This window comes from Ixodes scapularis, unplaced genomic scaffold (genome assembly GCF_016920785.2).
Source record: "Ixodes scapularis isolate PalLabHiFi unplaced genomic scaffold, ASM1692078v2 PGA_scaffold4__175_contigs__length_147842914, whole genome shotgun sequence".
In the NCBI taxonomy this organism is placed as follows: domain Eukaryota; kingdom Metazoa; phylum Arthropoda; class Arachnida; order Ixodida; family Ixodidae; genus Ixodes; species Ixodes scapularis.
The window spans coordinates 98,278,149-98,300,985 of record NW_024609879.1 but is presented as its reverse complement, the minus strand read 5'-3'; the positions used below and the strand labels follow the sequence as shown (position 1 = coordinate 98,300,985).

The 22,837-nt window shown below is 48.5% G+C and overlaps 1 protein-coding gene across 1 annotated transcript; it reads left to right on the top strand.

The window, feature by feature from the left end:
* The first annotated feature begins 289 nt into the window (after window positions 1-289).
* Window positions 290-21,939, top strand: LOC115328315. Its single transcript, XM_029989535.4, has 3 exons — window positions 290-359; window positions 18,204-18,739; window positions 19,506-21,939. Exons 2-3 carry the CDS (start codon window positions 18,218-18,220, stop codon window positions 20,406-20,408), a joined length of 1,425 nt encoding a protein of 474 aa, XP_029845395.3. The 5' UTR covers window positions 290-359; window positions 18,204-18,217; the 3' UTR covers window positions 20,409-21,939.
* Window positions 21,940-22,837: the final 898 nt, after the last annotated feature.

The window sequence follows — 22,837 nt, the reverse complement described above, 5'->3', positions numbered from 1 at the left end:
TTTGTCATGTACAAATAAAAACCTTGGCTAACATAAATACGCTGTAAGTGTCCCTTCAGCGCCTGGCATGTATTACATCCATGGTAGCTCTTTGAGAGGACACTTTCTGTCCAGTCGTTTTACTTGATTTGTGCCTTTCGCCAATATCTTTCTCGATTCGCAGCACTATCTCGCCAAACTATCCGCGCTCCAGGGTTTATCAGGTTTTGTTTTACTCATCTCTCAAGTAGGGGCTACGCCTGATAATATATCGCGATGTATGCTGATAACAGTCCCAATGAGACAAGCAACCTCGAGGTCTGCCTGTTGCGCTGCCATCCCTGTCACTCCCCAGGCTTCCGCCACCTCAGCCATTGTGGGTTCGTGTTCACCCCTGACATTCTTGCTCTTTCATTTTCTATGCTTCGTCAATTAGCCCCGCACTATGAAAATGCTTTACCTCGTAGCCTGGCAGTTGTGAACGAAGAAAGTGGAGCTCGTCATTTGGGCTATACAACCTGTCCGCTCTGCTTCAGTACAGAGCAGCGCGAAATTTTCAGCCATTTTAGCTTAGCAGATTGAACGAAATGGTCTTCGAATTTTCGCACGTTGTCATTGGCTCATGCGGATATTTCATTGACTCCGGCGGGGCAAGAATATGACGGTCGGGACTCGACAACAGTTGGCCCAAGCCATGGAGGTAAGAAGCATCTGGAGGCAACATGACGTCACCAGGACTGAAGCCAGTAGTGTGGAGGGATACGCCGCCAACGATGACCAGAACCAAGAGACGCCATTGGACGAAAAGGAGAGCTGGCTCCTTTTCGTCCAATGGCGTCTCTTGGTTTTGGTCATCGTTGGAGGCGTATCCCTCCACACTTCTGGCTTCCCTGCTGGTGACGTCAGGTCGCCTCCAGAGGCTTCCTACCTCCATAGCGCAAACAGAATGCGCCATTTTTTTTTTTTTTAGAGCGCAGTTTTTAGGCGCGCTTTTTTCGAGTTGAGCGGCGTCGACGTAACCGCGCAGTGGATTATGGGACGTTTCCCATAAGGACGTATACACGTGACGTTACGTGTGACGTCACGAGGGTAATCTTCCCCGCTAAATTTGGCGGGAAAATGTATTGCGAATTATGGCGGGGAAATTTCTCGCTAAATTTAGCAGGGAACGTTTTCCGCTAAATTGAACCGAGAAATTTAACAAAACATTTTTCGCAAAATTTAGCTGCAAAATTTTAGTCCCGAGATGTCACACGTGACGTCACGCTAAATTTAGCGGGGAAATTGACGTCACGTGACTTGAACACCAATTCAGTTTCTCCGCTAAAGTTAGCGAGAAAATTTTCGCTAAATTTCCCTCTAATTTTAGCGGGCAAATGTTGGTAAATTTCCCGCTAAATTAAGCGAAAACGTCTCCGCTAAATTTAAGGGGGAGATTTTTGCTTAATTTAGCTGGAAATTTAGCAAAACTTTCCTGCTAAATTGGAGGGAAGCAGGAGAGTAGGTGGGGAGGGTACGGAGGGGGAGGAGGGCATACGTCACCCTCCTCCTCCTCAAGAGCTGCACTCTAATTCGGCATTACAAAAAATTGTAAACGTCTTTCATTTTTTTTATGGCACTATTGTCTGGTAACGTTGATGTATGTCGCGCTGCTCAGCACGTCTGAACACATTAAACTTTGTTTGGATGCCGAAGGTTTGATTCCTGTGCGTGCATTCAACAGGATGTGAGCCCAAATGTGTTTTCCCCTCCGGTCCCCTTGAACTGCAGTATGTTTAAATAAAAAAACACGCGACCTCGTTCCTTTAGAGGTTGTGTTATCCAAACTGAGACTATAATTCAATAATAAAAGTTATTCTTTTTTTTCAGTTAAAGGGAACATTAAAATAGCTTTCTACTTTTTCCTCCTTGACTTTAATCCTCAACGCAAAAGCAGAATGAAAAATCGCATGGTCGTGACGTGGTTGAGCACTAGATCCGATGACTTCGAGCTTCCACCGTAGTTTTTCATGGAACTTGCAGTTTTCAAGGGATGATAAGTGCCGTCACATCACTCATTTTTTCGCGTTCCGTGTACAGACATGTTGAGACAGAACAGGGCGCAGCCATCTTGCTTGGGTGGGGTGCGCTTGTGCGCGTCATAATCCTATTACGAAGCCTTGCTAAGGTGTCGTAATCGGATTATGGCAGCATTCACGCCCACCCCAACTGAGCAAGATGGCGGCGCATGGATAGATGGATGGATGGATGAACACGGCTGAGCCCTTTGGATCGGGCGATAGCTTACGCCAAATAGCCATTTTGTTTTACCATTTAAGCTTATATTATTTAAATGTGAAATCTATATTCACTCCGCAGTGCAAAGAAAGTGAGGCTATGAAACCTCCTTGCCATCAGTGAATAAGAAAATACCTAGTTTTCTCTCGAATTCTGCCACCATACACTTAATCTTTGCTTGGTAATATCTACAGTCTTGAAATCCACTCTCCCTTCGCTGTCTCTAAAACCCAATGACTTTATTAAATCTATGTTGTCTTCGGTAGGCATAGGGTGAAGCCCTTTACAATGGAGTATCAAGTGCTCAGCCGTCTCGTCCTCCTCTCCAAAATCAGTGCACACTGTATCCATTTCCTGGTACTTCACTCTGTATGTTCTGGTTCGCAGAACACCCGTCCTCGCCTCAAACAGCAATGAGCTTCCCCTAGAATTGTCATAAATGCTTTCTTTGGCAATAACTGTTTTGTTTAATCTATAGCTTTCCAGAGCCGTCTTTGTCTGCATTCTTTCTAGCCACCGATCTCTTTCTGTGGCCTTAACTTTCTTCTTAACTGAGACTTGCTCTTCCGTATCTTCGCAATAGCCCAAAAACTTTCCTCTTAATTTCCTAGTGCGCTGTCTCCACTTTGTGTCTACACTCCTCATGTATAAATAGCTGAAAACCTTTCGTGCCCATTGCTCCCCGTCCATTTGCCTCAACCTATCCTCAAATTCTATCTTGCTCACCGCTTCCCTGCTCTCAAATGACGCCCATCCCATGTCTCCTTGTACTCCCTGGTTTGGCGTTTTGCAATATGCCCCCAAAGATAGTCTACCTACTCCGCGCTGTTTTATTTCTAGTCTCGCATGCACTTCGGATTTCATGCATAGCACTGTGTTTCCAAAAGTCAAGCCAGGCACCATGACCCCTTTCCAAATCTCTCTCACAACCTCATACCTGTTGTAATTCCAAAGTGCTCTATTTTTCATTACAGCTGCATTTCTGTTGCACTTACCTATTATATACTTTTCATGCTCTCTGATATATTCTGCACCATCACATATACATACTCCTAGATACTTGTATTTACTAGCTCTCTCAACTGTAATATTCTGTATCTTCAGCCTCTCGACTTCATCCTCGTTAAAAATCATGACTGCTGATTTTTCGCTACTGAATTCTAAACCTAAGTCCTCTCCTTACCTACCACAGATGCTCATTAATTCCTGCAACTCCGTCCTGTTGTTAGCCATTAGTACGATATCATCCGCATGCATAAATCCCGGTAAGGATTGCTGAATTTTTTGGCCTAGTTTATTGTAAGAAAGGTCGAATCCAAGCCCACTCTTCTCTAGTCTATCCTCCAATCCTCTCAGATACAACATAAACAGCAAAGGCGATAACGGGCACCCCTGCCTAAGGCCTCGTCTTATCTCTATTTTCCCTGTCGCCTTTCCTTCCCATGTTATAATCACCTTGTTATATTTGTAAAGGTTCCTTAATAGTGCTGTTAGTCCTTCATCTAGGTTTAAGCTCTCCATTATGTCCCACAGGTTCCTTTGGTTCACATTGTCATAGGCACCCTTGATATCCAGAAATGCCAGCCAGAGCTGTCTGTTTTCTTTTTGCGCTATTTCTATACACTGTGTTCGAGAAAATAAATTGTCCTCCAACCTTCTTTGTTTCCGATACCCGTTCTGTAACTCGCCCAGTATGCCCTCGCAATCTACCCATTCCTCCAGTCTGTTCTCTATAATCTGCATTACCAACCTGTAAATAACCGGTGTCACGGTTATGGGACGATAATTCCTAATATCAGACTTATCTCCCTTTCCCTTATATATCATACTCATCCTACTAAGCCCCCATTCATCTGGAATATTTCCTTTTGTTATCATGGTACTCACTACCTCCCTTAGTTTTGCCTTAGATTTAGGACCCAAATTCTTCACCAGCTTGATTGGGGTACCATCTGTGCCTGTCGACGTGCCACTAGGGACTCTTCGTTCCGCCTTTTCCCATTCTCTTTGTCCAAAATCCGCGATGTCCCAAACTGGACTGCTACTTCCTTCGGTACTCCTATCTTCCACATGTACCGGTTCCCGAAATTTCTCCTCCATCACTGCTCCTATATATTGTATCGCATCATCTCCCTCTAATTGATATCCCTGATGCGAGAGTAGGAACCTCTGTCTAGCTTGCGTCGTTTCACCGAGTGAGTTCAAGTGCTCCCAAAACTCCTTAGCAGCGTTTCTATCTTTCTTACTTACATCACTCATCCATTCCTCACCCTTTCTCTGAATTTTCGCATTGATCAAACTGGATTTCTCTCGGCGACATGTTATAAAATTGTCCCATTTTCTTTTTACTTCCGTTTCGGACTCCCCACTACGCTTGGAATACCTGTGTTCTCTAGGGGCTTCCTGACGTTTTTGTATCGCTTGCTTCACTTCTTTGTCCTACCAGCTTTTTGGTCTATGTCCTTGCTTCCCCTTTCGTTTACTCTGAACTTTCTCTAGTTCTAAAGCAAAAAGCCTAGTTAGGCTCTCATAGGTCCAATCTGTATACCGTTGCCCTGAAACTGCTGCCTCTATTCTTTCAACAACTATTTCCAACTCTTTGTCGCTGCAGAAAGTTTGCTTTGAATCATGTTGTCTAGTTTCAGCATTTACTTTAGCAAAATTCAGCTTAATACGTTTGTGATCACTACCAAGACTTTTGGAACCTTCTTGATCTATTTTCATTACTTGTAACTTAACATATATTTTGTGTGACATGAGTACGTAATCTATAGTTGAATGTAGATTGCCAGTTTCCCAAGTTATGTGCCCGTCACACTTCTGACTGGTATTACATAAAACTAAATCATGTTTTTCCACCAGTTCTAGTAATATGCTTCCAGTTGAGTCCGTATACCCATCCAGACCCTCAATATGGGCATTCATGTTTCCCATAATAATTGTTTCGGAGCCTTCCCCTAGTTCACTAATGTCTCTTGATATGCAATCAATCATTTTTCTGTTCTCCTCTTTAGCACCTGTCCCTGTCCATAAGTAAACAACTCCAAGGACTGCTGATTCCCCAGCGACTTTTCCTTTCAGCCACAAATGTTCGGCGCACTCCTTTCTGATCCTTTGAAAGTTCATATTCTTCTTAATAAATGCTCCAATTCAACCTCCCTTCCTCGTTCCCTCCATTCTGTTGCATTCTTCCCACACATAGTCAGGGTTGCAAGGTGGCTGCTCCATGTCTCTGAGATGTGTTTCCACAAACCCATACACCATTAAATCCTCCTTTCTTAGTTGCTCCTTTACCTCATCCCATTTTAACCTATTTCTACCACACTGCATGTTAATATATCCAATGTCTGATTGTGCTGTTTGTTTATACCTGTTCTTACGTTTTCTCCTCTTTTTAACCCTGGGTGCCTCTCCTGACTTTGTTTGGTTTCTAGTTACTTTAGTGCCCCCAGGGCCCTCGGTCCCCCCAAAAAAGCAGTCACCGTGCGGCCCATCCTATCCCCCACCCTGTAACCCGTGGCCTCACTGTAGTGAATGCCATCTGCAAAAGGGCGGGAGCCAGTCTCGTACACTTCTCTGTTTACTTCCATTACGTCGTACCGAAGCTGTCGACTTATACCCTTAATTACTCCGTTGGCTTCGACAACCCTCCTCTCCGTTAACCCGAATTGCCCCCGAACTTCTAGAATGGTGCACACAACCACATGCACATTCTCAAACACGTCCCTCAGCTTACGTATTCCCACGTTTAGCTGCTTTCCGAGGTTCTGGCATAGAGTAATATACACAAGGTAAAGAGCGGACACTGCCGTAGGCCCCAGCGGCCCAGATAGACCAGTGACAGGTAGCGCTCCTAGCGGGCGGTATTAAGCATAATCTGATTCCGTTTCCGGTCAAGTTAGTTTCGGTTTCGGTTCGGGCGTTTCTGCTCCGGTTCTCCGGTACCCCCCTCTCTTTCCTCCCCGCCTCGCTCGGCTCTCGGGACTCCAGAAGCCGCTGTTTTTTTTTTTTTTTTTTAATACTGACGCACTTTTGCTTTATGTTTTTACGATAGAGTCCGTGCAAAATGTGTCAAACAATAGTTCAACTTACTTCACAAAGCAGAAGTATATATATATTTCTTGTTATTTTTCTATTGTAAAGCATGGAAGTTACACAATCGCCGTATTGACTCCTGGCTGGTGGAGGATTTTGGGGTCAACAACAGTAAGTGGTTCGAACACATTTTATTGGACCACATTCATGTATACATGAGTTACTTCGGAAGCTCTGTATGTTTTATACGAAAGAGATCGATACTCACAAAAATTAATGAATATGAAGGACGTCAGCACCTCGTACACTTCGTAATAAATTCTTACGGAACCAAGTTAAAAACCCTTTCCACGGAGAACATGCTGCATGATACATTCACTTTCACGCCGACTCGGGTACGGGAAGGAAGTGCAAAAATAAATAAGACATCGCTATCATTACCAGTCATAAAAGTATAATAACAGTGCGAAGCACACGCCGGATAGTAAAATTCCCCGATTTCCGGCAAATATAAAAAAAACACCAATTTGCATAGCCTCAAACTCACTGCGGGCGAGCCATTACCAAACAATGAGAACCCTATTCGAAATTGACAAGATTCAACGTCCCTAAACGTTCCCTGAAATTGTTCAGAAAAGAAATATGGCTTCAGAAAAAAGTGGCTAAAAAACTATGGACAGTAGATACAAAAGTGGATACATTTTCTTTCAAATATTTTTAGCCTCTATACACAATTTTCTGTCGAAATGTTGTTGAAAGTGGACAAATATTTTTGTTAGGGAGCCGTGATACACATTCGCTGGAAAAAGGGGAAACAAATGTTTGGAGAGCAAGCTGCACCGCTCACTTAATAAGCACTTTTTGTTTTTGGTTTGGCAACCGCCTCTGTTAATACGCTATTAACAGTTAAACCTGTCTCGTTGCTTACTAGCCACTGAAGAGTGCAACTGAACTTTGTCTAAATTCCGGTTAAGAAATCAAACATGTCAACACAAGCGTATTCTGCAAAACAATTTTAAAAACCTTTTGTGTGTACTCCTCTGGGCAAAGGCTAAAACCACCCAGACCTCAAAGTGTGCTATACAAGGCGGCACACACTCCTCGAAAATGTGTCACACTCTCTATTATGGGAAGAAAGTGATTTTCCAGTTGCTGAATGAAATGACAGGCAGCCTGTGGTGGTACTACTAAGTTCCCGAAGAATTTTCCAGGCACGTGGTATGCTTTAGGAACAAGACAGTATTGGTGAGGCCTGGTCAAGTTATTAGACTCATCCGATAGCAGCTGAGAACAGCCATAGCTGTAAGTTGTCTGTTCAAGCAAAAGCTTGATCAAATAGCCCCAAACGTAATAAAAAAGTGGACGAGTCATCAATTATGTTAGACCTGATGTCTGATGCCAGCTCAGAAATATCCTCTAGTGGCGGGAAGTTATCAATTGGAAGACATTCCACAATGTCTGAAATTAAACTTTCATGGTGCGGAGATATTTGCAACTCCTTTAGGAGGTAAGTCTTGCCATCTTCTACGTTTTCATTGTCCGAAAGTTTGAACACTTTTTTTATCGAGAGGTGTTTTAGTCCTGAGGTGAACTGCTGCACATTTGGGTTTGTGTAGCAGCCCAGCATTTGTCGTATATAGCTCCAAACACGTTCTCAATGTGTCTTGCTGCAGGCGTCGTGTAAGTAAGTCATGGCTGCTTGAAAGCAGTAGTGTAAGTCATGGCTGCTTGAAAGCTCATCCCAGAGCACGAGGACACTTTTTATAGTAACTTGCCACCCAACGATGGTTTATGGCTGCCTCCTACTTTGTAACTGCCATGCTGAAATCCATCCGAGTTACTGGTGGAGAAAATCAAGTATTTCAGATTCTCCCTTCAAAATGGCATGACACAACTTCTGCCCTGTCTTCTTGAATTTTTTAGCTATTTAGAGAATCAAAAAGTATGCACATCCTATCACAGAAATAGGCTGTAGCCGCCTCAGGAAGCTCCTTGGCATAAACAAAAAAAATGATTGCAAGAAAGAGTGAGGCACTCAATACCTGTGGGGCACAATTTTCTTCCATGTTATAGAAAGGTTCTTCAAAAAATGTGTCTCTCAGTAAGTTTCGGAGCCAATCGCAAGTTCATCTCATGAATAGAACAATAAAGTTCAACAATAGGAGACCACTCAATGACCTCATTTCCAATGCAAAGTTTGTGGGCTTGGAGATTGCTCTTGGTTTTTTTTTTTTTTTTTTGGGAAGGTGCGGAACATCAAAGACAAAGTAAACGTGTTCGTTGTCAACTTCAAAAAATGGCTTATCAACACACACACCAAGCTTACGTTTCAAGCCCCCTAACCACAGACCACAGCCTTTACTGTGAAGCCAACAGTCTTAAGCTCCCGAATGAGAGAAATGAGGAGACTGCGTTAAACAGAAGACGTTGTTGGAGTGTGCACAACAGTGTATGCAAAGGGCTAAACGCACCTCCTGGAAATTTCAGACAACATAACAACCAAGGCTCTATCTGCAATGTTAGAGGTTCGTTCAACACCGTCATCCGTAAACCCATGGACAATGTCGTGTGCAGGGTCGTTAGTTAAATTCTTCTTTTTTGAAACAATCTCATCGAAAATCAACATGCACACACGTTCAAGTGCAGCCAGACAGCCCGGCAGAAACAAGAGCGCGAGAAGCTCGAACCGATCGGCTCCACGAATCACGCCGAGCATGCAAGCACGCGGGCGGTCATGCGTCACCTTGATTGATGCAAAGTCGACCGAACATGACGCAGCAGAAAGCACAGATGGACGGCACGCACGGCACAGACGAACGACGCAGGGACGAGCAGAGGCCATGCAGAATGATGCAGAGGCGACGGCGTGCAGGCAGGCAGGCCATGCCAGGCGCCATTCATCACGTGGTTTTTGTGACGTATTTGATTTAAACTATTTAGTCGTTTTAAGTACTTAAAATAATTTTAAAGCATTGCCATTTAAAAATAAACACTTTACACGGAAAGGGTCTTAACTAATTGTAACCGAATTGCAGAAAAGCGCCACGTAGCGGAGGGTATTAAACGCAGTATCTGGGCCGCGAATCGGCTCCTGTGTCCTCTCTTTACGTTTACTATATTACTCTATGGTTCTGGCTCCTACCCTTGAGCACATCATTAAGCCCCGCATGAACTATTACTAGGTTCCTTCCCTCCCGGTTATCCCACACCCCCTCACGTGCTGCGGTCATAGCATCCACCATACACTTCCCTGGCTGGACCTCTACGGTTACCCTCTGGTCTCCCTTCACCCTGTTATGTACATCCCTCCTAACTGCTGCGTTAGAGCTCCCCACTACCAGTACCCTAGATCCCCCTGGTGCCTGCGCGCCTTTGTCCTGCGACTTATCTTCTGTCACCTGACTGCCCGACGCCTGCTGCTCGAAGGCGCCATTGAGCTGAGGTTCTATCAGCTCTCCAGCGTCGTCGAGCCCGCCAGCCAACAGGCCAGACTCCCGACCACCAGGGACCCCAGCCTGCAGACTGGTGGTTCGTCCCGCTAGAACTGACACTTCCTCCTTTCTTCCCTCGCTACTCTCACTCGCTCGAATTACCCCTTCCAGGCGCTCTACCCTACTGTCACACTCCCTCTAACGCTTCTCTAAACCCGCCTTCCATACTTCCCCCAGCTCTTCCGCCTGCTTCTCGAGGCCGACCCGCTGCTCCCTCTCATGATTAAGCTGCCTAGTCAGCTCCTCTATACCTGGGCCTCGAGACTCACCCGCTTCTCTCCTTCTGCCTTAAGCTGGGCCTCAATCTCCCGAACTCTACCCTCTTATTCCCCAGTTACCTGCTGAAGCTTCACACAAAGCCGACACTCGAAACTCATCCCGGCCGCCTCCTCCAGGTTCCCGAAACCCGTCTCCTCTAGGTAACACCACCTCCCACACCCCTCGAACTGCACCAACCCGTCCCCACCCTTCTCATGCCGACCCAAATCTAAACCCATGTCTAGACCGGAAACAAACCGTCCCTTCCCGCCAAAAATTCAAACAGAGCTACTTTGCGAAACTAACGTTAACTGCTGCTGTTCAAACCTAATACTGCTACCGCATAGACACTTCCAATCGACTCTCAAAAAAAGAGAGAGAAAAGAAGAAAAACTGTCATTTAAGGGCCATACCCACATTCGCGTTTGAACGCGTTTGAGTGCGTTGCGGAGTCTTTGCGGCCAGGCGCGGTCGCTTGCGGAGCGACGCGCGCCTTCCCGCTTGCGTCGCGCTACCGAGAAGCGCGACGCAAACGAGTAGAGACTCGTTCAACTTTCCGAAGCGTTGCGGTGCGTTCGGGTGCGTTCGACCAATCAGAAGCCGAAAGAGGAGAGGGGGTGACGTGTTCGCTCGCCCCACCCGGCCGACTCGGCGAGACGGATCCGGTTCGCCGGTCGTAGTGCTTGCTTTTTCGTTTTGGGGAGCGGTGGGACTGTATTTTCCGAGGCTGCGATGGTTCAAGCTTGACAAAACGTCGGGGAAGCCGGCGAAATTGGGGAATTGTAGTAGACCGTTCCCGTAGCCCTCTAAGCACGCGGATAGCGCTCCGTAATCCGCCACAAGACCTTAAACTATGCAGAGAAGGCTGGCGGCGCGCATGCACAGCTGCGGCGTTTTCTTCGGGGATACCGTAGCGGAGGAGACAAACGGTCTACTACAATTCCCTATTGTCCCAAGATCGAACACTTCGACGCTGTCGCTGTGCGCCGCCATGTTGCCTTGGATTTCGCTTACTATTGGTGAGCCACTAGCGACAATAGCGCGTTCTTATTGGCTCTTGACTTCGGTTGACTGCGTGTCAACACGCAGTCAACCGCAACTGTGGGTACAAGTTTGGCGCAAGCGCTTCTCGCAACGCAACGCGTCCGCTTGCCGCTACGGAACGCACCGCGCTCAAACGCGAATGTGCGTATGGGCCTTTAGCTTCGGATGCTCGAGGAGAACCAGGAAACACGTCCGCTCACCGCAACTGCTGTTGGTGGAGAACCAGCAAACACGTCCGCTCTCCGCAACAAACAAATCGGAGCGCCCCTAGCGGACGGCACCGGCGCCGCGCATGCGTGATGGAGTGTGAGCAAGGACCTCGCCTGGCTCGCCGTCGCCCATAAACAAACCATTGAAATGTGATGTTGCTGACGTCGGTATGAGTCCCCGTGCTCTTTTAGAGCGCAGCTCTTAGGGGCCCGTTTCCGGCTTGAGCGGCGTCGCCGTCGGCGTCGCCGTTGGCGTCGCCGTCGGCGTCGGCGTAACCGCGCGGTGCATCATGGGAAATGTCCCATAATGCACCGCGCGAGCCCCCCACCGGGGTCACGTGACCTCGTGGGGGGCACGTGACCCCCCCGAGGTCACGTGACCCCGGTGCATCATGGGAAATGTCCCATAATGCACCGCGCGAGCCCCCCACCGGGGTCACGTGACCTCGGGGGGGGGGGGCACGTGACCCCCCGAAGTCACGTGACTCCCCTGAGGTCACGTGACCCCCGCCGATGTCGCGTGACCCCCAATGACGTAATCGTCACTGATGACGTCACCGGAATCCACATCGTCATCGTCATCATCACTGATGACGTCACCGGCATCCACATCGTCATCATCACTGATGACGTCACCGGCATCCACATCGTCATCATCACTGATGACGTCACCGGCATCCGCATCGTCATCATCACTGATGACGTTACCGACATCCGCATCGTCATCATCACTGATGACGTCATAAGTGACGTCACTGATGTCGTCACCGGCATCCACATCGTCATCGTCACTGATGACGTCACCGGCATCCGCATCGTCATCATCACTGATGACGTCATCAGCGACGTCACTGATGACGTCACCGACATTCGCATCGTCATCGTCACTGGTGAAGTCATCAGTGACGTCACTAATGACGTCATCGGTACCCGCATCGTCATCGTCACTGATGACGTCATCGGTACCCGCATCGTCATCGTCACTGATGACGTCATCAGTGACGTCAGTGATGACATCATCGGCATTGGGGGTCACGTGACCCCCCCCTGGTTAGTTTAACCCCCCCCCCCAGTGCCCTTCCCTCCTCCTCCTCAAGAGCTGCGCTCTAATTCGGCGTTACAGGGAGTTGTAAGCAGCTTTCACTTTTTTAGAGCGCAGCTCTTAGGGGCCCGTTTCCGGCTTGAGCGGGTCGCCGTCGGCGTCGCCGTTGCCGTCGCCGTCGGCGTCGGCGTAACCGCGCGGTGCATCATGGGAAATGTCCCATAATGCACCGCGCGAGCCCCCCACCAAGGTCACGTGACCCCCCGAAGTCACGTGACTCCCCTGAGGTCACGTGGCCCCCTCCTCGAGGTCACGTGACCCCCCGCCGATGTCGCGTGACCCCCCGATGACGTCATCGTCACTGATGACGTCACCGGCATCCACATCGTCATCGTCATCATCACTGATGACGTCACCGGCATCCACATCGTCATCGTCATTATCACTGATGACGTCACCGGCATCCGCATCGTCATCGTCATCATCACTGATGACGTCACCGGCATCCACATCGTCATCGTCATCATCACTGATGACGTCACCGGCATCCACATCGTCATCGTCATCATCACTGATGACGTCACCGGCATCCGCATCGTCATCGTCATCATCACTGATGACGTCACCGGCATCCACATCGTCATCGTCATCATCACTGATGACGTCACCGGCATCCACATCGTCATCGTCATCATCACTGATGACGTCACCGGCATCCACATCGTCATCGTCATCATCACTGATGACGTCACCGACATCCGCATTGTCATCGTCATCATCACTGATGACGTCATCAGTGACGTCACTGATGTCGTCACCGGCATCCGCATCGTCATCGTCATCATCACTGATGACGTCATCAGCGACGTCACTGATGACGTCACCGACATTCGCATCGTCATCGTCATCATCACTGGTGAAGTCATCAGTGACGTCACTAATGACGTCATCGGTACCCGCATCGTCATCGTCACTGATGACGTCATCAGTGACGTCAGTGATGACATCATCGGCATTGGGGGTCACGTGACCCCCAAGGTAACGTGACCCCCCTGGTTAGTTTAACACCCCCCCCCCCAGTGCCCTTCCCTCCTCCTCCTCAAGAGCTGCGCTCTAATTCGGCGTTACAGGGAGTTGTAAGCGGCTTTCATTTTTTTTCAAGGCGGAGCATCTGTAGTAGGAGGTGCTGGGAAGCCATTAGAGGCAGTGGCAGTGTTCAGGCTTCTTCGTAAACTTTGAGGTTGCTTGTTCCTCTCGGAACGCCAAGGGCTGTGCGAAGTCCTTGTCGATGAATGCGTTCCAGTTTGAGAGCTGGCGTGGGTAGGATGTTCATATAAGGCAAGGCATATATAAGCCGGCTCACTACTAATGCTGAGTGAAGCGAGAGCATTGAGCGAGGGGAATTGCCCCAGTTTGCGCCACCAACTCGGCGGACGGCATTTCAAGCCGAGATTGTTGAGCTTGTCATCGCCTTCGCTTGGTTTATCCATTTCAGCCTTTGATTTAAGCTGATTCCTAGAAATCTATGGTTTTCGACTTGACGTAGGGGAGAACCGCCAAGGCACAGGTCATGTTTGGTGGATCGTTTTCTGCGGAAATGCGCAGGCCACAGTCTTTAAGGTATGTCTCAACAGAAGTTATTGCCGACTGGACAATTGCTTTCAGGTTTCAGTGCTTGTGACCTGTCGTCCAAATACATATATCATCCGCATACACCGACATGTGGACCCTTGGTGTGGTAAAAGGAACCGCGCTTGGGAGACTGGAGAGGACAACATTAAACAGAAGAGGTGAAAGCACGCAACCCTGCGGTAAACCGCTTTGGGAAGAACGATTGGCACTGAGCGTTTTATCGAGTTTTACTCGGAAAGTTCGCTCTGTTAGAAAGCATTTAAGAAAGCGTTGCACAACCCCAGTAATGCCTCAGGATGGGAGTTTTCTTAGCACAACTGATGGTGTCACACTGTCGAAAACCTTTTCGATATCGAAGAAAACCTCCAACGTTGATCATTTTTCATTCCAATTGTGTTCAACTGCGCTGAGCAGGTCTAAGAAATTGTCTGCCGTTGAAAGCCGAGTTCTGAAGCCTGCCATAACATCGGGCAGTAGTAGTTTAGCTTCAAGCCACCAAGAAAGTCGAACGTGTATCATGCGTTCCATTAGCTTTGCCACACATGAAGTAAGTGATACGGGTCTATAAGATGAAGGTTCGGTTCTCGGCTTTCTGTGTTTGAGGATGGGCACAACCCAGGCTGACCGCCACTCACCAGGTACGTTTCCCGTCGACCATATAACGTTAAACTCGGACAGATGCAGTTGCAGACTGTGATGAGCGATCCCGCGACCAGCCGAAGAAGACGAGGAAGAAGAAGACGAGGTGGGGGCATGCGAAGAGCGCGAGAGGGGAGTCGGGCGGTTGACAAAGGACGGAGCAGACGCCACCAGGCCGGACCTCCGTCGGCGTGACCAGACGTCAAGAGGCCCGACCCACAACCCACTTCTCACGCAGCCCGGGCGCCAACCTTCCGGAGGTAGACAAGACTGCATGCGTGGCGCAGTTGAACACCCGCTGCCACTCCGTGCCACGGACGTTCTGGGCCTGACTCAAGCCTTCGGCCAACGCCCAACTGCCTCGTCGCTACGTCCTTCGGCCCAGACCTTGGCGGTCACCTGGTCATAGGCTGCCACCGGCGTACGGGGCCTGATTCAAGCCTTCGGCCATCGGTCAACTGCCTCGTCACTACGTCCAGACCTCGGCCCTGACGTTGTAGACCCCTGATCATCGGCTACCACGGGTGCTACGCCGCAAGGACTGAAAAGTCGTGAGCGAGGGACTTTTAGGAGACACTCGAACCTTAATATTTGTTGAAGTGGTGTAAATAGTTGTGTAAATATTTTAGAGCGCAGCTCTTAGGGGCCCGTTTCCGGCTTGAGCGGCGTCGCCGTCGCCGTCGCCGTCGCCGTCGACGTCGGCGTCGGCGTAACCGCGCGGTGCATCATGGGAAATGTCCCATAATGCACCGCGCGAGCCCCCCACCAAGGTCACGTGACCTCGTGGGGGGGTCACGTGACCCCCCGAAGTCACGTGACTCCCCTGAGGTCACGTGGCCCCCTCCTCGAGGTCACGTGACCCCCGCCGATGTCGCGTGACCCCCGATGACGTCATCGTCACTGATGACGTCACCGGCATCCACATCGTCATCGTCATCATCACTGATGACGTCACCGGCATCCACATCGTCATCGTCATTATCACTGATGACGTCACCGGCATCCACATCGTCATCGTCATCACTGATGACGTCACCGGCATCCGCATCGTCATCGTCATCATCACTGATGACGTCACCGGCATCCACATCGTCATCGTCATCATCACTGATGACGTCACCGGCATCCACATCGTCATCGTCATCATCACTGATGACGTCACCGGCATCCGCATCGTCATCGTCATCATCACTGATGACGTCACCGGCATCCACATCGTCATCGTCATCATCACTGATGACGTCACCGGCATCCACATCGTCATCGTCATCATCACTGATGACGTCAGCGGCATCCACATCGTCATCGTCATCATCACTGATGACGTCATCAGTGACGTCACTGATGTCGTCACCGGCATCCGCATTGTCATCGTCATCATCACTGATGACGTCATCAGCGACGTCACTGATGACGTCACCGACATTCGCATCGTCATCGTCATCATCACTGGTGAAGTCATCAGTGACGTCACTAATGACGTCATCGGTACCCGCATCGTCATCGTCACTGATGACGTCATCAGTGACGTCAGTGATGACATCATCGGCATTGGGGGTCACGTGACCCCCAAGGTAACGTGACCCCCCCTGGTTAGTTTAACCCCCCCCCCCCCCCCCAGTGCCCTTCCCTCCTCCTCCTCGAGAGCTGCGCTCTAATTCGGCGTTACAGGGAGTTGTAAGCGGCTTTCATTTTTTGCGTTGGAATTGTTGATGGCAATTTCCGACTACTTGAGCGGCCTCAGCGAAATTGCCGAGGCTCATTACACCGCAAATATTCGCGTGAATGTTGTGACATGCGGTGATTTATTCCGCGTGGACGCCGCAGAATGGACGCTAAAGCCTGAGCCGCATGATGAAATTCAGCTCGCAATTTTCAGTAGCGACGTCGCACGGGCTGCAAAAGCAGCTGAGATGGTCTACGTCGATAATGAAAATCGCAAGTGGAATCGGACCAAATGACTCAGGAATAACAAGTCGATGATGACCACTGGTAACAATGATCAACATCTCCTTGTATCTACTGTTTAAACCGAGCCTGCTTACCCCAAACAACTTTCAAACTTAAAAGTATTTTGAGGACTGCACTTATTTCTTATCGCAATTACCGGGGCAACGTTTAGTCTACGTGCCGGTGTCGTCTCAAAGAGCAGACGACAAGCAGAAACGTTTGAAAGAGCAGACGACAGTGCGAACGATCAGATGGCCGTTTGAACTTGATGACGCGCTAAACGTAGTCCGCAGGTGGTTTGTATAACTTGACGGTTTTCCCGACCAGCATATTTCAACTTTCATCAGCAGAAATTGAAGGTTTCTTTGCAGCTACCATTATGTACTAATATTGAAAATAAGAAGAATCTAGTCGCGTTGCGACGGTCAACATAGGTTCACGGCTCTCTGGTATCGCGCAGGAGATCGCGATTTGAGATGTCCGATGGAAAAAACGTTTCGACAATTTCCAGCCACACCCGGCGGCGGAAATGAGCCTTCAACTAAGTGTTGTAGATAATAAAACCGAGTCAATGTCACCACCGCAAAATAGCAATATTAAGATAAATTCAGTTACAAACTTTTACAAGCTGAAACAGCAATTATCACGAGAAAACTCGCACGCACCTTGCGAGCGTACCCCATGTTCATCGACGGTACAGCGCTAAGAGCGGTGCGCGCTTCATTCACGATATGTACCAGCACAGTCGAGACAATAGGGAGTTTTAGTATATCGTTTTCCAACTCCCGCTACGGCTACGGGCGCGCGCTTCGGAGCATGCATCGAAGCGGCAAAGCGAGCTCCCGCTACAAATAGCGTGGCCTGAAAACACGATCTACTAAAGCACTCTATTGGCATTGGGGAAACGTACTTTCGGTTTACGGACGCAACTCACTGCCGCCGGAGATGGGTGTAATGTGGAAAGAGAGCCGTACTTTTCGGATTTCGTGCAAGCTACATAGGTCCTCGGACAGTGTCCGACGCTTTCTGTCGTTATTCGTGCACCCTATAACCGAGCAATGGTGTCCCGATGACCGGGGGACTGTCGCCACCTAACCCCGTGGCTCTAATTAAGTTTGGGAGCTTAAAACAGAGAAGAAAGCGCGAACGAAGTTTGGGCAATGCATACACCTAACACCGGCGAAGCCTCTCATCCGGGACTTTCACTCTTTCTTACGCACCAGCGAGGGGGAAAACGCCGGTAGCCTGTTGCCCTCTTCTCTCTAGCCCTCTTTCAGTACTCACTAAAACTGTGCAGTACAGACAAAATTACAGGGAAGAGAGTGTATCCCGACCTGTTCAAGAGGAGGGAAAGGAGGAACGGAAAAATCCCAACCTTTCTTTCCCGTTCCTCCTTTCCCTCATTTTAAACAGGCTCGCATACGCTTCCTCCCCCGTAGCTTTAGCTCTACTGCACTGTTTTAGTGAGACGGAGCATAAACGAACATTCGTTGGAAGTTTGAACTTTCTGTGTGCAGGCGCCGATGTTTGCAGCTCGTTTCACTAGATACATTTTAGACACACAGTAGAAATGTTATGAACGACCGATGCCTACAAATCGATTAAGGTTGGCAATTATTTATGTTTACTCTGTTTTGTTTTTTGTAGCATCCTTGGTCATTATGGAGGAGGTCAAAGAATTCGGATGCCCTGACAAGCTCCTAACTGAGGAAGATCTCATCATTCTCAAGTTGGACAAGCCGTGCTCCCAACCCCGCCCAGACAACCTTACCGTAGACTCCACCGGTTATCTTGTCAGCATGAACCAAAAGCATTTCATCGGTTGCGAGACGTTCCTCGGCAAGCAGCACATCTCTTCAGCTCTCTTCGCTGGTTGTTCAGCATTCGACTCTTCCAAAAGATTTGAGAAAGCGGCCGAGCTGATCCTAAGGAACGTACGCACCCTAGTGGTACTTCACAATAGGAACCTCATCTGTGACCTCTACTCCAAGTCTGAGCACATGACCTCACTCGTGCTGCCTCACAACCTCAGGGTTCAGACCGCCAACGACTCGTCTTGGAGCCCATCCAAAGGGAAGTCTTCGAAGCTGACGAAGCTGGTCGGAACTATGCCTGCCATAGGAATCGATCATCTTCTGATCGACTTCATACCTACGGCGCAGGCTGTTCACCACTGTCCTGGCGTAAGAAATTAATCCTTTGGCATCACGTCCACATGCGCCTAATATTCACCAAACCAAGAAATAATATTGGGGGCGCATTTATTTCAGACAAAGTACTTGTCCGCAAGAAAGACGATTTTGTTTCCATTCTTGATGACAAACGTCTTAATTGAAGTAATTAAATTAAGAAATGCTATGCTTAGGTAGACGTCGGCTCATAGTGAAATTTCGCTTTTGCTTGTATCTTAAACCCAGGTAACGTCATGTTCTTAAACTCTATCATTCTTTCACCCTGGCTAGTGTCACATCCTCACGGAGCTTCAGCTTTCTCGAGTGCATTGTTTATTTACGATGGCAAAAATTCAGGTATGTAACGTAAAGCATGTTTAATGGCTCGTTGACACACTTGCGTTTGCTTACGACCAAGTTCTTGTGATCTCTTACCACGAGAGAACACGCTTGCGCTATCTACGAGAGGACCATGGAACAGCATGCCACTAGAGCGAAGGTTTTGCAGTATTCGCGAGATAGGATGTATCTACTAGGAATAAAAAAAATGTTCGTTTATAACTTTGGCAAAAGTTTGTCAAGCCAAAAAGAAATGGATGCGCCAATTAAAATGTATACACGGAAATGCTATGTGTTCGATGGCTACCCGATATATGGCGCCAGTGTGGACTCTCGTCCTAAGAGATCAGTCGGTGTGAACCAGCTTTAGGGCGGAAATCAACTATAACAAAGAAGTTCGATGGGAACCCGACCATTTTTGCACACTTCCTCGTTACAGCTCAGCTGGATTCAAGCACCCATGGACGCGCTACTCTTCACGCCGCCTCCAGAGGTCGCTCACATTATACGGGAAACGCCCGCCGTGAGCAAAAGGCACGTTATCCTGGGATCCCACATGAAGACATTGGACGGAAAACACTTCGTCATTAATGCGGAACCGGAAGCTGTCGTTTGCGCGCAGCAACTTTTCCCGAGCGTGTATCAGCTCGAAGTGACTTCAGGAGACCCAGAATCTTTGTTGTTGATCGCCCATTTCAAAGACGTTCGCCGCCTTTCCATAACGGCTTCATTCCAGCCGTGCTATTTTCACCAGTATGCCTCGGAGCTGCTCCGGAAATTCCAGCTCGAAGAACTTTCGCTGGAGAACTTTGAGGATGTTCCACTCTCTAGCCTAGCTATCTTCTGCGGGAATCTTTCAAGCCTCAGTGTCAAACACTGCACGATTAAGGAATGTGTTCCTCTCCCTGCAAGTTTTCCCGATTTGACCTACCTTCTCCTTGGAAACATGATCATCACGGAGGTAGGTTTGCGCGCACTTTTATCGGGGTGCAAAAACTTGGTTACTTTGCAGATCAATGATCCAAAAATGACTGTAATTGTAAAACTTGTACCAGAGCTACGTCTGGAGAAGTTGGAACGACTCGTGTTGAAGACGAACCAAACCCTTTCAAGCTCCGATGTCGGCGTTGATGACTTGAAGGGCTTTCTCGCGAGTCTGCCATCTTTGCGCTACCTGGCGACGGACCGTTACGGCCTCCGCTTGTTCTTCGAGACCCATGCCCCACATGTCACGCTCGCTTGGGCTAGTTGCACAATTTGCACTGCCCACTTCCCGAAGGTAAATGAGTTACAGAAAGGCATATGGGCGGAACTCATGCTTAAGGGTGACGATAGCAGTTGAAAACAGACTTGAATGAGCTAACCGTTTGAAAGTATTATAGCGCGGTAACGTGAGCTGGCGGCGTTCAGACCAAGTTGGCACAAAGGCCATGCGGACAGCCCCGGGTATGTTAAAGGGACCGAGCAACGATATTGTGTAAAAATGTTTCTCCCTTTACTCAATCCTAGTGGCAGTGGGGAGTCCCAACTATACTCGCACGCAACGCCACTGACCAAAAAGCACATTTTTCGCCGCGTAAAGCCCGACTCAGGTTGCGCGCTTTTCCTTGCGATTTCGCAGTTGCGACGAGGCTCGTGCGGCAGAAAACACGCATCGGATATGGTGTGGTTCCCAACGTCACAGCTGCGAAATCGCAAGCAAAATCGAACCATGTGAGTCAGGCTTAACTCTGGTAAAAGCTGACTTTCTCTTTCAGCCTCTCCTTCGCAAAACTTGATGACGAAGTTGTGGGAATTATCATTTTTGCCGTTTTCAACAATGCGATCCTCGGGATTTCGTCATCGAGCTTTCTGCTTCTCGCGGTGACGACATTTAAATGCGGCTCATAGAGTGGACGCGAGCACCTCGTAACAATCAATGCCTCGATAGAGTGTACGATAAAGTGCGAGTGGGGTCACCGGAGTGCTATTTCTGCACCTCCGTAAGTGTAAAAAAGAAACGGCTTGCATTAGTGTTTTTTTTTTTTTTATGAAAAACGTTTTGCGTTCAAACGCCAAGCCGCCGGCACACTGTTCAAGGTCATAAAAACAATACAACACCGGGCAATATTTTTATACAACCTAGACGCCAGGCGTCACGTCAAAACATAACGCCACCACGACCTGTCTTGTGGTCACAACGCCATGCGACGTAACGACGACGACGCATTGACGGGTACTAAAACTCTCAACACGGGCTTTTGAACTTTCTGACTTGGGCAACTCGATGTTTTCAAGCGGTTGCATTATATCACCGAAGACGGTCTCATTTTAGTTGTCTGCTGTGATACCCAAGTTTTTAGGCAAATCGGGGACTGTGAAGAAAACGGCAGAGTACCCCTTTAACGCGCGTTTTATAGGCTGGGAACGTTGAAGAATAATTCTTAATGGTAACTGAAAATACAGAATTTTTGCAACGCACCTATAAGCTGTTAAAAAGAGGTTAGTAGGAACTGTCACGCTTTCTATTGTCGCAATGCATGTGACAATCGGCAGAGTTCTGGGAGGCACCCCATGCGGTTTTTTATCCCTTTTGGCTAGCATAGCTAGACCAACTGGCCACTGAACGCAATTTGACTGGCCTTAAATTGGCTAGTCAAAAAACGATTAAGCGGTTATTGTGTTTGTACGTGTCCAACGATGACGAGAGACATGAAGGGGAGAATAAAGCGGCCCTGAAGCGACGTTGTGCAGTCAGAAAAGCCAAATCAACAATAGGGAGTCAGTTTTTCTACCTCCGCTACGATCTTCGAAAAGAAGACGTCGCTACTGCACATTCGCGCTCCGCATTTTCATCTTGCTTGCTTATGAAACAATAAAAACTTTGTCTTTCCACCCTGGTGAAGAAGGAAGACCAGCAAAGATGTACTATGTTGGGAATGAAGTAATGGCCGGCCGCAAGTCGGCAGGCCACAGTGGAAAGACTGGAAGGGTTGCCGCCATATATAAGCGAGGGCGGCAACCAGACAACCGGCAAGCCGGTTGTCTAGTTGCCGTCATCATTTATTGATGGCGGTAGCTGTCTGAAGTGTTATGTCGTCATTTGTTTGCTGACGGACACAATCCTGGGGAAACTATAGCCCTTAACAGCTCGGCTGTAAAAAACTTCCGATTTTTCCGTATACAAGCGCCGCACGCAAACAAAATAGCTTACTATCTTCTAGAACCTGCTACGAGCCTTTCGCTGAACCCGTTCAGCACTCCGCACTCTGTTACATGAATGAAATTAATCATTGTGTTGTGTACTTATTTATACGGTTTATACAGTCGAAAGTTAGTCAGCCCCATTAGAAATCTGCAGGTGTCTCAGCTGTAGGTTAGTAATTTAGCCAGTGCGGTACAACCGCTTAACCTGGGCCTTTAACGTGCACCACGCAGTAGTGATACACGACCTCACGCCGGTCAGTATACGACGCTCATCCAGATCGAAACGGGCAGGGGTGGGGATGGAACCCAGGATCCCTGGGATCTGCAGCGCGGGCGTTCGCTCCACGTGCTCCGAGCTGGTGTGCTCTAGCCTACTCGGCCACCGACCCCCCTTGAATAAACTTGTGGTAAGTGCAAAACAGTATATAAAGAACAATAAAATGTTTGCTTTCACTGTACCCCCGTCTCAACTCCTGAACATGTATGAACATGTGACACAAGGTCGCTGGTGTACAGTCGATCTCAACTGGTAGTGGCTGTTTAATTTTCAAGTCAAAGCGCCTCTATGTTTCCGTAGAAACATCT